The sequence below is a fragment of the Pteropus medius genome, unplaced genomic scaffold, assembly GCF_902729225.1.
Source record: "Pteropus medius unplaced genomic scaffold, Ma_sr-lr_union100, whole genome shotgun sequence".
NCBI classification, from domain to species: Eukaryota; Metazoa; Chordata; class Mammalia; order Chiroptera; family Pteropodidae; genus Pteropus; species Pteropus medius.
In genome coordinates this window covers 5,422,243-5,433,769 of record NW_024350923.1, presented here as the reverse complement: position 1 = coordinate 5,433,769, position 11,527 = coordinate 5,422,243, and the positions used below count along the sequence as shown (strand labels likewise).

Below are 11,527 nucleotides of genomic sequence, written 5' to 3'. Positions count from 1 at the left end.
GGACAGGTCAGTGTGGATAAACATGGAATGGGGATGAAGGATATGGGACTGCATTATGATGGAGATCAAGGTCAGACTAAGGCAGGATTCAATTAGGCCTGGGTCCTCTTCCTCACAAGCTTGTTCTCATTTCACGCCTTCATCTGAAGTCCATTTTGTTCAGTTTCTCACCCCTATAATATCTGAAGACTTCCAGTTCCAGTGGGCTGGCTTCTATAATTATCAGCCTTGAGCTTAGCCAAAGCCTTTCTCTGAACTTAATTTCTCTAGCTATAAAGATGACAGCTGTCTAAGATGTTTTAAGAATAAATGAGAGCATGTGTAGAGCAGGTCCCGATGCTCAGCAAGTGCTCAGAAACAGTCGCAGTGTCTGAGCACCTGTTGTGTGCCGCAGAAGCTAGACACTAGGTGTCCTGCTCTTGCCCTCCCAGTTGGTCGGAACACAGGTAACACTGTTCTCGTTTTTCGGCCGCGGGTTGGAGGCCCAACAGCCCGCTGGGCTGGGCCTGGCTCCGGCAGAGCGCTCTGTGTGCGGGCTGACCGCCTCGGGCCGCCCGGCGGCTTCCCGCCGCTGCGCCGGCTCCCAGACCGACCCGGCCCCTGCCGCTGTGGCTCCGCCCCCGATGTAGCCCCGCCCACAGGCGGAGCCGGCGCCCGGAGCGGTAGCGGGAGAGCCGGCAGCAAGACCCCAGCGCGGGAGGCGGCCGCCGGGCGGGAGCCCCAGAGGTACCGGCAGGCGCGGGGGGAGCGGAGGCACCGCGGTAGGGTCAGACAGGGGAGAAGGTAGCCTGGCGTGGGCCCGGGGTGTGTGTGTGTGTGTGTGTGGGAGGGGGTTCTTCGCTACGTTTGCCGCCTGTACCCTCCCAACCTCCCTTCGGGCTCCAGCTCCAGTCCCAAGTCAGCATGTCCAGTCTCCTGCCTCTGGCCAGCAGCCCTCACTCTGTCCTCTATGTGACGGCCCGACTTGGCCGGTGTGCTAGGGAGTGGATGCAGCGGCTCCTGAATCCTCTCGGTGGCGCTAGCGACCGCCAGTGCTGTTGGCTGTGCGCGGGGTTCCCCCTGCTTTGGGGCTCCCCTTCTCCCTGAGCGGCCTCCTCTCCAGCCTTTGCATACCGCCCCCAGTCCTGGGGCTGGCCTGGGAGGAAACATCTGTCGCGCCCCCTGGCAGCAGAAATGGGGTCATGACCTCCAGATGTGCTAAAAAGCGTCCAGCGCCTCCTCCTGGGGCAGCCAGGCCTTCCGGATCTGTGGGGGCGGGGCCAGTCCCCTTCCCCCCCCCAGTGACACAGGCGGCAAGGAATGTCCCGGCCTCAATGGACCCTGTGTGAAGCTGCTGGGTGGGAGACAGAACCCAAGAACACCCCCCAAGGCAGGGCCAGAGCCCGGCACTGGGCCAGAGCAAGAGCAGTCCATGGACTGTGCGGAACAAACGGAACTCAGCCCACAGGGAGAGGGGTCCGTACAGACCCCTCCCTCATGCCCCCTTACACTGCCACCACACACCACAGCCAAGGCCTGCATCTGTCACTACACACTTAACACATGGCCAGCTTCACTAGTTTCAGCGGCCATTCAATCTCCCAGCACTGTTAAGAGGAAACAGTTTTGATTAATTAACCCCATTTTAGAGATGAGAGAACAGAGGCTCAGAGTCAGCATCAGAGCTTGTCCTAGGAGAAACGCGGGAGGAGTTACTCTGAGCTTTGGAGGCATAAGCTTCCTTAGTTCTGGAGCTTTAGCTGAGGGGTGCCCCTACCCCCATCTAGCCCAGCCCCACATGTCACTGGATGATGCACAAAGACCCACCAGAAGGTGGCTGCACCCCTGGTGGAGGGTCCCCACATCCCTGCCCCAGCAGCCAACTCCATCCTGGGTTCACTTGGGGGTCGCTCCCCTGCCATGTTATACTACGCTTTGCACCTGCCCCTAGCCTCAACAAATTTCCACACTTAGCAGGTCCCTGGGGCCTTGGGTGTCTCAGTCTTACATCCTGTGAGATCTTGAGCCTCAGCCCAACCCCCCAATCTGCCCCACACCTACATACACAAGGACGGGAGTGAGCAGGTATAGCACTATTTGGGCCCTGGAAATTGACAGACCCAGGTTCAAATCCTAGCTCTGACAGGGAATTGCTTCAAGCAAGAGCATCCCCTTATCTGGACCTCAGTTTGACCATCTGTCACATGGGGTTCAGACCTCCCTGTCAGCATCAGTGAGGCCAGGTTGCCAGAGGTCCCCATCGGTCCCAGTTCCAGCAGAGGGGCCCAGCCATCATGACTCTCTCCCTTGCCCCCAGGCATGGTCACAGTAGTCTGCAAGAAAGTGAACCAAGGCCTGTCTTTCAGGCTAAGGTGACTTGGGTCCCATGACTGAGTGTGGTATGACCCCACCACCTTCCTCAGGATGTGGGGCTGGGCAGGGGGCTGGGCCCATAGTTGGGGCCACTTCCTGTGCCAAAGGAAGTCCTCTTGCCCTTCCTGCTGCCCTGCCAGTACCCCCTGGGAACCTCTATGTCCTTGAGGTTTTGAGGCTGTGAGGGCCAGGGCATTGAGACCTGACCTCTGGGTGCTCAGCTCCTTAGGGACCCTGGAGGAAGTAGGAGGGGCAGGGAGGAAGGTCTCTGGGGACAGGACGTCCTCCCTTTGTCAAGCGGGCAGGACTCAGACACCAGTGGCCCCATGGGTTTCCCGTCCCAGCTGAGACAAAACATCTGTCCAGTTGGGCCAGAGCTTGGGGGGGACCCTCAGTCTGGACCCGGGCCAAATCCAAGGTGTGTGAGTTGGAACTGGGGGACGCTGGCAGCCCCAGGGCTGCCTAGCCTCCAAGACCCTAAGGCCAATGCCCCAACAGCCTAGCCCCTGGCCCTGCTTAGTGCTAAGCTGGAGGAGGGGGCTGGAAACCTTAGCCCGAGGCAGACAAGGAAGTGGCCAGGAAAGCGGAAGCGGCTTTGATGGTCTCGTAGAGGGCCGGAAGCCAACCCGGCGCGGTGGAGGACCAGGCTGGGGCCCCCCGGTTCCTGTTTTCTCCCCAGGTCCCTCTGAGCAGCCCACTCCTCCCTCAGCAGGAACCAGCCTGCTGGCTGGGCACCAAGCACCCGACACCCGTGCCTGCCAATGCGGCCAGGCCCCTGGAGAGCCAGGCCCGCTGCATGCCCATGTGGGCCGGTGGCGCTGGGAGCCCTCGGCGGGGCACAGCCCCTGCACCCACCGATGACCTTTTCGCCCGCAAGCTGCGCCAGCCAGCACGTCCCCCGCTGACACCACACACCTTCGAGCCAAGGCCAGCCCGGGGCCCACTCCTGCGCAGTGGGAGTGATGCAGGTGAGGCCCGGCCCCCAGCACCGGCCAGCCCTCGTGCCCGTGCCCACAGCCACGAGGAAGCCAGCCGCCCTGCTGCGGTCCCCACTCGACTCTTCACTGACCCACTGGCACTGCTGGGGCTGCCGGCCGAGGAGCCAGAGCCCACCTTCCCACCAGTGCCTGAGCCCCGCTGGTTCGCCCACTATGATGTGCAGAGCCTGCTCTTTGACTGGGCTCCAAGACCTTGGGGGACTGGAGGCCATGCAGAGGCCAGCTCTGGGACCCCACCCTCAGCTGAGGACCGGACTGCCAGCTCCGACCTGCTGCTCGAGGCACCTGGCTTTGTGAGTGAGCTTGGGGGTGAGGGTGAGCTGGGCCTGGGTGGACCGGTGTCCCCACCTGTGCCACCTGCACTGCCCAACGCGGCCGTGTCCATCCTGGAGGAGCCACAGAACCGAACCTCAGCCTACAGCCTGGAGCACGCAGACCTGGGTGCTGGCTACTACCGCAAGTACTTCTACAACAAAGGTGAGGAGAGGGCCCCCTTGGGAGGGCAGAGGTTCCTGTCACCTGCAGTCACACAGTAGGGCTCACGAGCTGTCCTTTTCCTGTCAATATGAAGGCCATACGAAGGGTTAGGCTCTGCCTCTGGGCCAAGGCTGTCCTGCTGGGCCCAGCTTTACCTCTCTAAGACCAACCCCAGCCTCCACCCACAGCCAGGCACACCCCTCTGCCTCCATCTGGTTCATTCTCATGCTCCTCCAGGCTGGGGACAGATTTCCTTCTATGTTTCTGTGAGGCTTGAAACCCCTGCACCGGGAGCTTTGTTCTCATCAATGTCCAGAAGGGAGGGTCCCAGACATCCTGGAGAATATGGGCATGGTGGGCCAGGTCATGGCAGGATCTAGGCATGGGATCAGGCAGGTATCAGCCCCCCGAGTCTGAGACAAGATGTGATAGGGGTAGGGCATAGGGCCAAGTATCAAGGAGCAGGCAATGGGCTTGGTTGGATGTGGGCGGGGCTTCAGAGGGGTGGAACTTCGTCTGGGGTCTGCACTAGGTGAAGAGATGGGACCCGGGCCAGGACTTAATGTTGGGCGTGGTCCAGTGAGGGTGGGACAGCGGATGGGTGGGACCCATCATTCACCCTTTCCCCTGTCCCCCAGAACACCAGAACTTCTTTGGACTGGACGAGGTGCTGGGCCCGGTGGCAGTGAGCCTGAGGCGGGAAGAGAAGGAGGGCAGCGGAGGGGGCACTGTGCACAGTTACCGCATCATCGTGCGGACCACGCAGGTGGGCCGGGGTCATGGGATCAGACCACGTACTATTGCCTTCTCGACAACCTGTATGGGTCCTGAGCGCCCCTACGTCCCCTCCTCAGCTCCGGACTCTCCGCGGCACCATCTCAGAAGATGCGCTGCCACCAGGGCCACCGCGGGGCCTGTCACCGAGGAAGCTTCTGGAGCACGTAGCGCCACGGCTGAGCCCGACCTGTCTGCGTCTGGGGTCAGCCTCACCGAAGGTGCCACGCACGCTGCTTACGCTGGATGAGCAAGTGGTGAGTGGCCGGGACGCCCTCAGCCCTACAGGTCTAAACCCAGCCTGCCCAGCTCCCAGATGCCTAGGACTGACCCTGATCCTACATTGGACTGTGATCCCAGGGGAGCTGGCTTTTCAGAGAGGGTATCAGAGGTCACCTGGAACCTTGCCTCTCAAGGTCTAGACCAGCAGTAGCCACATCATCTGGGAGCTTGTTAGACATGCAGAATCTTGGGCTCCACCTAGACCTACTGAATGAGAGCCCGGACTTTAACATCTGGAGGGATTTTGGAGGGAGTTGGGGTTCAGGAGCTGGGGTGGAAGTGGGGCTGCAGGGGTTAGGGGGAGAAATAAGTGATCGGCGGCAGACCAGCTTAATGTGAAGAAGAGAGGCCAGAGCTGGAGGGGAACGGGGCTTGCGTGCACGGGGGTAGAGTGCCTTGAGCTGTGCAGTTAACCCCAGATGGAAAGGAGCCAGGAGCAGAGAGTGAGCGGAGGCGGTGTGGGGCTCAAGGCCTCCAGAGGCTGGGGTGGCGGTGCCTGGGATTTGAGGGAGGGGAGAACAGGTTAGCCTTGAAGATGACAATGTGAACATTTATCGGGATAGAGTGTACTGTGTGCAGGGCCCTTTCCGTGAATCGTTTCCTCTGTGGTCACAGGAGAACCCCCTCCCAGTCCCATCCCACCTGTGACCTCTTCTCCCCTCTGAGCACTGGGAGTAAAACAGACCAAACCCACTTGATAGGGAAGACATGATGGTGGCTTAGAGAGGGTGGTGCTCAGGGCCAGGCATCAAGGTGGTCCAACTCCTAGGCCAGTGTTGCATCCATTCCCCAGGGCCCAGTGGGGATGGGGCCAGGAGGGATTGAGGCCTGTACCTTCTGCCTGTGCCCTCCCCCGCTTCCAGCTGAGCTTCCAGCGCAAGGTGGGCATCCTGTATTGCCGGGAGGGCCAAGGCTCAGAGGAGGAGATGTATAACAACCAGGAGGCAGGACCGGCCTTCATGCAGTTCCTCACCCTGCTGGGCGACGTGGTGCGGCTTAAAGGCTTTGAGAGCTACCGGGCCCAGCTGGACACCAAAAGTGAGGCTCAGGGGATTGGGGGGTGGGGGCAGACCTGTGCCGAGGGGCAGGCTGCCTTGGTGAGAACCAATTGCCTTGTCACTTCTGTCTCGTGTTGTCCTGGGGCTAAGGTTAGGAATGGAGAGTTATTTAGGTAGGCTGAGGACATGGGTCAGGGGCTGCAAAAGCCAAGCCATGTGCTGGGAGGAGGGACTGGGACCATCCCCAAGGCCCTGGTGCCCTCCTGCCAGAGCTGGGACCAAGGGGGTTTGGGGACACCACCCGCTCCATCAAACACACATTCCACCAGCTCAGCCTCCTGGGACTGCCCTTGCCTCCTGGTTGGAAGCTCCGCAGGGCCCCTGAGAGAGATTTTTATTGAGCACTTCCTGCCTGCCTTCCACTCTCTCACTGCTCCATACATGCTGGTGCGTGGACCAACATCTGTCCTCTCCTAGGACATCCACCCTTCCTCCCTCTTAGGAGGCCATTTCTCATTTCTGTCTTCATTCTCTCTCAACACCCCTGATCCTGACCCCAGGCTGGAGGCTGGAGACTTGGGAGCATGGGAAGGGGAACAGCCAAGGCTGAGGAACTTGTGGCCTGGACATTGGCTAATGGCATGAAGGGGTTGTCGACTTGCTGTGGTGGCGGGGGAGCACAGAGGCCCCAGACTGCAGGCAGGGATGGTAGGTTCGAGCCACCCAGATTTCTCTCTCCCTCTGTTCGCAATTCCCTGGCCACAGCGGATTCCACGGGCACACACTCCCTCTACACCATGTACCAGGACCACGAGATCATGTTTCACGTGTCCACGATGCTGCCTTACACCCCCAATAACCAGCAGCAGGTGTGAGGGGCCTAGGATGAGGGTGGGGAGGGCCAGGGGCTTCTGGGGAACCATGGAGGGGTACTGTGGGGATGGCAATATTTGAGCCTCTGCCTGAGCTCTCTTGACCCCCAACAACTGTCACTGTTGGTGCCCCTCCCCCAAAACAGACACCCCAGACCTTCGCTGGGGCAGGAGGTGGAGTCACTGGTGCCCAGGCTCTGCGGGGCTTGAACAAGGAAGGACTTAGGGGGCAGACAGGTCCCACTCACATCCCCTACCATCTACCCCCCAGCTCCTGCGTAAGCGCCACATAGGCAACAACATCGTGACCATCGTGTTCCAGGAACCAGGCAGCAAGCCCTTCTGCCCCACCACCATCCGCTCGCACTTCCAGCACGTGTTCCTGGTGGTGCGGGCGCAAGCGCCCTGTACTCCACACACCTCCTACAGGTGGGCGCCAGGGTTGTCCTAGTTCTGCCAAGAGCATGGCTTCCTGGACTCTCCCCTTTGCCCCCTGACTACGGTCTCGCTCCCTGCAGGGTGGCTGTGAGCCGCACCCAGGACACCCCGGCCTTCGGTCCAGCTCTGCCCTCTGGCGGAGGCCCCTTTGCCGCCAATGCTGACTTCCGGGCCTTCTTGCTGGCCAAGGCGCTCAATGGCGAGCAGGCGGCGGGCCACGCACGTCAGTTCCACACCATGGCCACGCGCACGCGCCAGCAGTACCTGAATGACCTGGCCACCAATGAGGTGACCACCACGTCGCTGGACTCAGCTTCGCGCTTCGGCCTGCCCTCCCTGGGCGGGAGGCGGCGGGCGCCCCCTCGGGGCGCGGGCGCCGAGCTGCAGGCGGCGGGCGCGCTGGTGTGGGGAGTGCGCGCCGCTCCCGGGGCGCGGGGCGCTGCCGGGACCCAGGCCGGCAGCCCTGACGGCACCGAGGTGCCCTGCCTTCTGGGCATCTCTGCCGAGGCACTGGTGCTGGTGGCACCGCGCAGCGGCCGCGTAGTCTTTAACTGCGCCTGTCGCGACGTGCTAGCCTGGACCTTCTCAGAGCAGCAGCTCGACCTGTACCACGGCCGCGGGGAGGCGATCACCCTGCGCCTCGACGGACCCCCCGGGCAAGCCGTAGGCGAAGTCGTGGCGCGCCTGCAGGTGAGGCCGGGAGCAAGGGCGGGGTGAAGGACAATCGCAGCCCAGGTCCCGCTGCGCGCCGGGGGCGGAGCTTGCTTGGGAAACCTTCGCTCCCGCCGCCTCCTGCGAAAAGGAGTCTCAGATCCAGCCCAAAAGCCTGGCAGAGCTGGCACTGGGGTCCTCGGGCAGGTGACTCTGGTCTCCGAGCCTCAGGCCCTCATCTGCCAAGTGGGTTGCTAATGTTCTTGGGGGATATGGGAAGATCTGTGTGGCCTGGGACGGCCCTACGCGCGGTCAGCCAAGCTCACTCACGCCCCATCCCGCTCCAGCTGGTGAGCCGCGGCTGTGAGACCCGCGAGCTGGCGCTGCCCCGCGATGGCCAAGACCGCCAGGGCTTCGAAGTGGACGCCGAGGGCTTCGTCACGCGCGTTGAGCGCTTCACGTTCGCTGAGACCGCAGGGTTGCGGCCCGGGGCGCGTCTGCTGCGCGTCTGCGGCCAGACGCTGCCCAGCCTTGGCCCCGAGGCCGCGGCTCAGCTCCTGCGCTCGGCACCCAAGGTCTGCGTCACTGTCCTGCCCCCAGACGAGAGCGGCCGACCCCGCAGGTCAGGCAGGGTGCGGGGACACGGGGAGGTGGGAGGACCCGGCAGCTGGCCTCCGCCTCGTGCCTCCTGTGTAGCCACTAGCATTCTCTCGAGAATCACAGGTGAAGGCCTTTCCTTCTTGAGAGAATCCCGCGTCTCTTAATCGCTATTAACCGCACTTTCTTTATGGGTAGGGTGAAACCAATTAATAAATGAGTGGCTGCATCCCACTAAAACTTTATTTACGGACACCGAAATTTAAATTTAACATGTTTTCACGTGTCATGAAATAGCCTTTTGATTTCTTTCAACTATTTAAAAATGTAAAAGCCATTCTTAGCTTGCATTAGTACAAAAACAGACAAACTGAAAAAGAAAAGAAAAAGGCACAGGCTGGATTTGATCCCTAGTAGTGTTTGGATCTCTCTGCTAAGTGATTTACCTGTTATTTAAATCCTCACGACAAGATATGAGATCAGTACTATTATCCCCATTTCACAGATGGAGAAATGTACGTTCAGAGCGATTTACCCAGGATACACAGGGGCAGCAATGCAATTTGGATCTAGGTCTGGAAAAATGGCCAGTAGCCAGGCAAACATTTTTCATTGTTAAGGAGTTTGGAGAGCTCTCCCGGAAGTGAGCCTCGGACACAGCTGGGAATGGGGCTGGTGATGCAGGAGGCTGGCGGCCGGGTGTTCTTACCTGACCTGCCCCTTCCTCCCCCCAGGAGCTTTTCAGAGCTGTACAGGCTGTCTCTGCAGGAGCCCAGCCGGCGGGGGCCCCCAGAGCCAGTGCAGGACGAGGCCCCTGGGGTGGCCCTGATGCCCACCACAAAGCAGCTGCTGCACGTGTGCCTGAATGATGGCAGCGTTCCTACAGGGCCTGGGGACCTGGCCGAGGAGAGGACTGAGTTCCTGCACAGCCAGAGCTCGCCATCACCCTGCAGGTGCACCCGCTCTGCCATCCTCTCACCCAGCCCAGTGAGGCTGGGCAGGCGGGCCTCTGACAGCAAGGGCCATGGGGTGCGGCTTCCAGTGCTGAGCTGATCCTGCTTTCCCCAGCTCCCTGTCAGACGAGGCCCCGGTCCTGCCCAACACCACACCGGACCTCCTCCTGGCCACCACGGCCAAGCCCCCAGCACCTAGTGCTGGCAAGGAGACACCCTCAACCCAGGTGAGCAGAAACAAGCCTCTGGAGCCCAACAGGCAGGGGTGGCCACAGTGGTGATGGTGGACGTCACTGCACTTGTACCCATTTCTGCCCCTCAGGATGGGTCAGGCAGCCTCAGTGATGGTGAAGACAGGGGTGACCCGGCCCCGGAGCTGAGAGCCTCCTTCCTGCCACGAACCCTGTCTCTTCGGAACTCCATCAGCAAAAGTGAGTCTGGAGCAAGATGGAGAATAGGAGGTGGGCAGGGGAGAGGCTAGCCTGGGCTTCCTGGCTGAGCCCACCTCCTTGTGCCCAGTCATGTCAGAGGCGGGCAGTGAGACTCTGGAAGACGAGTGGCAGTCCATCTCAGAGATCGCCTCCACTTGCAACACCATCCTGGAGTCCCTGTCCCGGGAGGGTGAGGCCACCAGGGTACTGTGGGGAGGAGCCGGGATGGGGCTCTTATTCCCTTTACCTACCTGCTCAAATGGTCCCTCTGTTCCCATAGGACAGCCCATCCCAGAGAGCAGAGATGCCAAGGGAACCCCCAAGTCTGATGCTGAGTAAGGTTCCCCACCCTGATCTAGCCCCTTCACCATGGCTCTGTGACCACTGTCTTGTGTCCATCCACTGGAGTTAAGCATTATCCTGGTTTCCGCTTTCACACTTAAGTCTGAGAAGACTGGGGTTGGGCCCCCCTCATTCAGGTGGGCCTGGGAACCGGCCACAGAGCTGCCCTCTGCCTCAGTCCCACTAAGTCCCAACTCCCATGTCCTCAGGCCAGAACCCGGGAGCCTGTCAGAGAAGGTCTCTCACCTGGAGTCCATGCTCAGGAAGCTGCAGGAGGACCTGCAGAAGGTGACAAGGGTGGGCTGGGGGTTTGGAGGGACTCCAGGGCTACCCCGGGAAATCGGCCAGCCACTCTGACTCCTGCTTCCTCTCCCTCCCCCACAGGAGAAGGCAGACAAGGCAGCCTTGGAGGAGGAGGTGCGGAGCCTGCGTCACAACAACCGGCGGCTGCAAGCTGAATCCGAGAGCGCAGCCACCCGCCTGCTCCTGGCCTCCAAGCAGCTGGGCTCCCCCACCACTGACCTGGCCTGAGTCGACTTGTCCAGCTTCAGCCTGGCTGTGGACCTGCTTGGAACTACAGGCCCTTCAGGGCACCCGGGGTCACGCTGGGCCCTGGGCCATCCTCAGGAACTCTCCTGCGCAGAGGCGCGTCTTAGCACTGCCCCCAAATCCCTGGTCCACTGTTTGCTGGTGAAGTTGCCCTACTCCCATCCCTGTTTGTAAATATTCTGTGAAATAAAGGGAACTACAGGGAGTAAAGAGCCACTGCTATTAGTGTGTGTATTTGATATTCATGACATGACAGGGGAAGGGGTTTTGCCCCCAGAGGCCCTAGCTGATCTCCCAGGACCAGTTATAAGGGCAGGCCCTAAAGACATTTGCTCAGGGTTGGGCTCTCACTCACTGAGGGGTTCTCTGAGGCTAGGCCACCCCTTAGTCTCTCTCCCACGAACATGTGGTCTGTTGGGAAGCAGGTGGGCACACCCCACACCTGTTCTGCTTGGTGGTTCTAGCTAGACCCAGCCAAGCCCTGCCCTGGAACCAAGCCTGAGGGGCTGAGACCAGGGGCAGAGGGTGAACCTGCAAGGTAGCGAAGAGATGGAGCTTAGGGGTCAAGGAGAGCCTGACCGTACTGCCTTATGAAGGCCTTCTTACTTTGCAAGGTCCTGGCCCCCAGTGCAGGCCCCGCCTCTCCTCTCTGAGCCCCCAAGCCTGGCATCCCCTCAACCACAGGGCCAGATCTTGCAGGGCCTAATTCCAGGGATGGTAGCATCTGTGCCGTAGTTGCCTGGGAGGTATTTCCAGGGCCCAATTCCAGGAGTGGTAACATCTGTGCCGTAATTGCCTGGGAGGTATTTCCAG

General features: G+C 60.8%; 1 protein-coding gene across 4 annotated transcripts; it reads left to right on the top strand.

Annotated features, from left to right (window-relative positions):
* Nucleotides 1–595: 595 nt before the first annotated feature.
* SIPA1 (signal-induced proliferation-associated 1) lies at nt 596–10,930 on the top strand. 4 transcript variants are annotated; one of them, XM_039840903.1, is made up of 16 exons: nt 596–726; nt 3,062–3,827; nt 4,466–4,593; nt 4,682–4,858; nt 5,747–5,921; nt 6,647–6,750; nt 7,025–7,182; nt 7,272–7,881; nt 8,190–8,464; nt 9,174–9,392; nt 9,508–9,619; nt 9,715–9,823; nt 9,912–10,013; nt 10,104–10,158; nt 10,375–10,453; nt 10,550–10,930. In XM_039840903.1, exons 2-16 carry the CDS (start codon nt 3,149–3,151, stop codon nt 10,694–10,696), a joined length of 3,129 nt encoding a protein of 1,042 aa, XP_039696837.1. In that variant the 5' UTR covers nt 596–726; nt 3,062–3,148; the 3' UTR covers nt 10,697–10,930. The 4 variants fall into 4 exon arrangements, with proteins under 4 accessions (XP_039696837.1, XP_039696840.1, XP_039696838.1 ...); XM_039840904.1 differs by having other exon boundaries at nt 624–726; nt 3,065–3,827; XM_039840905.1 differs by having other exon boundaries at nt 640–726; nt 3,032–3,827.
* The last annotated feature ends 597 nt before the right edge of the window (nt 10,931–11,527 follow it).

Excerpts from the sequence above, each read along its gene's own strand:
- SIPA1 (XM_039840903.1), top strand. The coding sequence starts at position 3,149 with ATGCCCATGTGGGCCGGTGGCGCTGGGAGCCCTCGGCGGGGCACAGCC. Across the intron at positions 4,859-5,746 it reads TTACGCTGGATGAGCAAGTG|CTGAGCTTCCAGCGCAAGGT; the intron begins GTGAGTGGCCGG and ends CCCCGCTTCCAG. Across the intron at positions 10,454-10,549 it reads TGCAGGAGGACCTGCAGAAG|GAGAAGGCAGACAAGGCAGC; the intron begins GTGACAAGGGTG and ends CCTCCCCCACAG.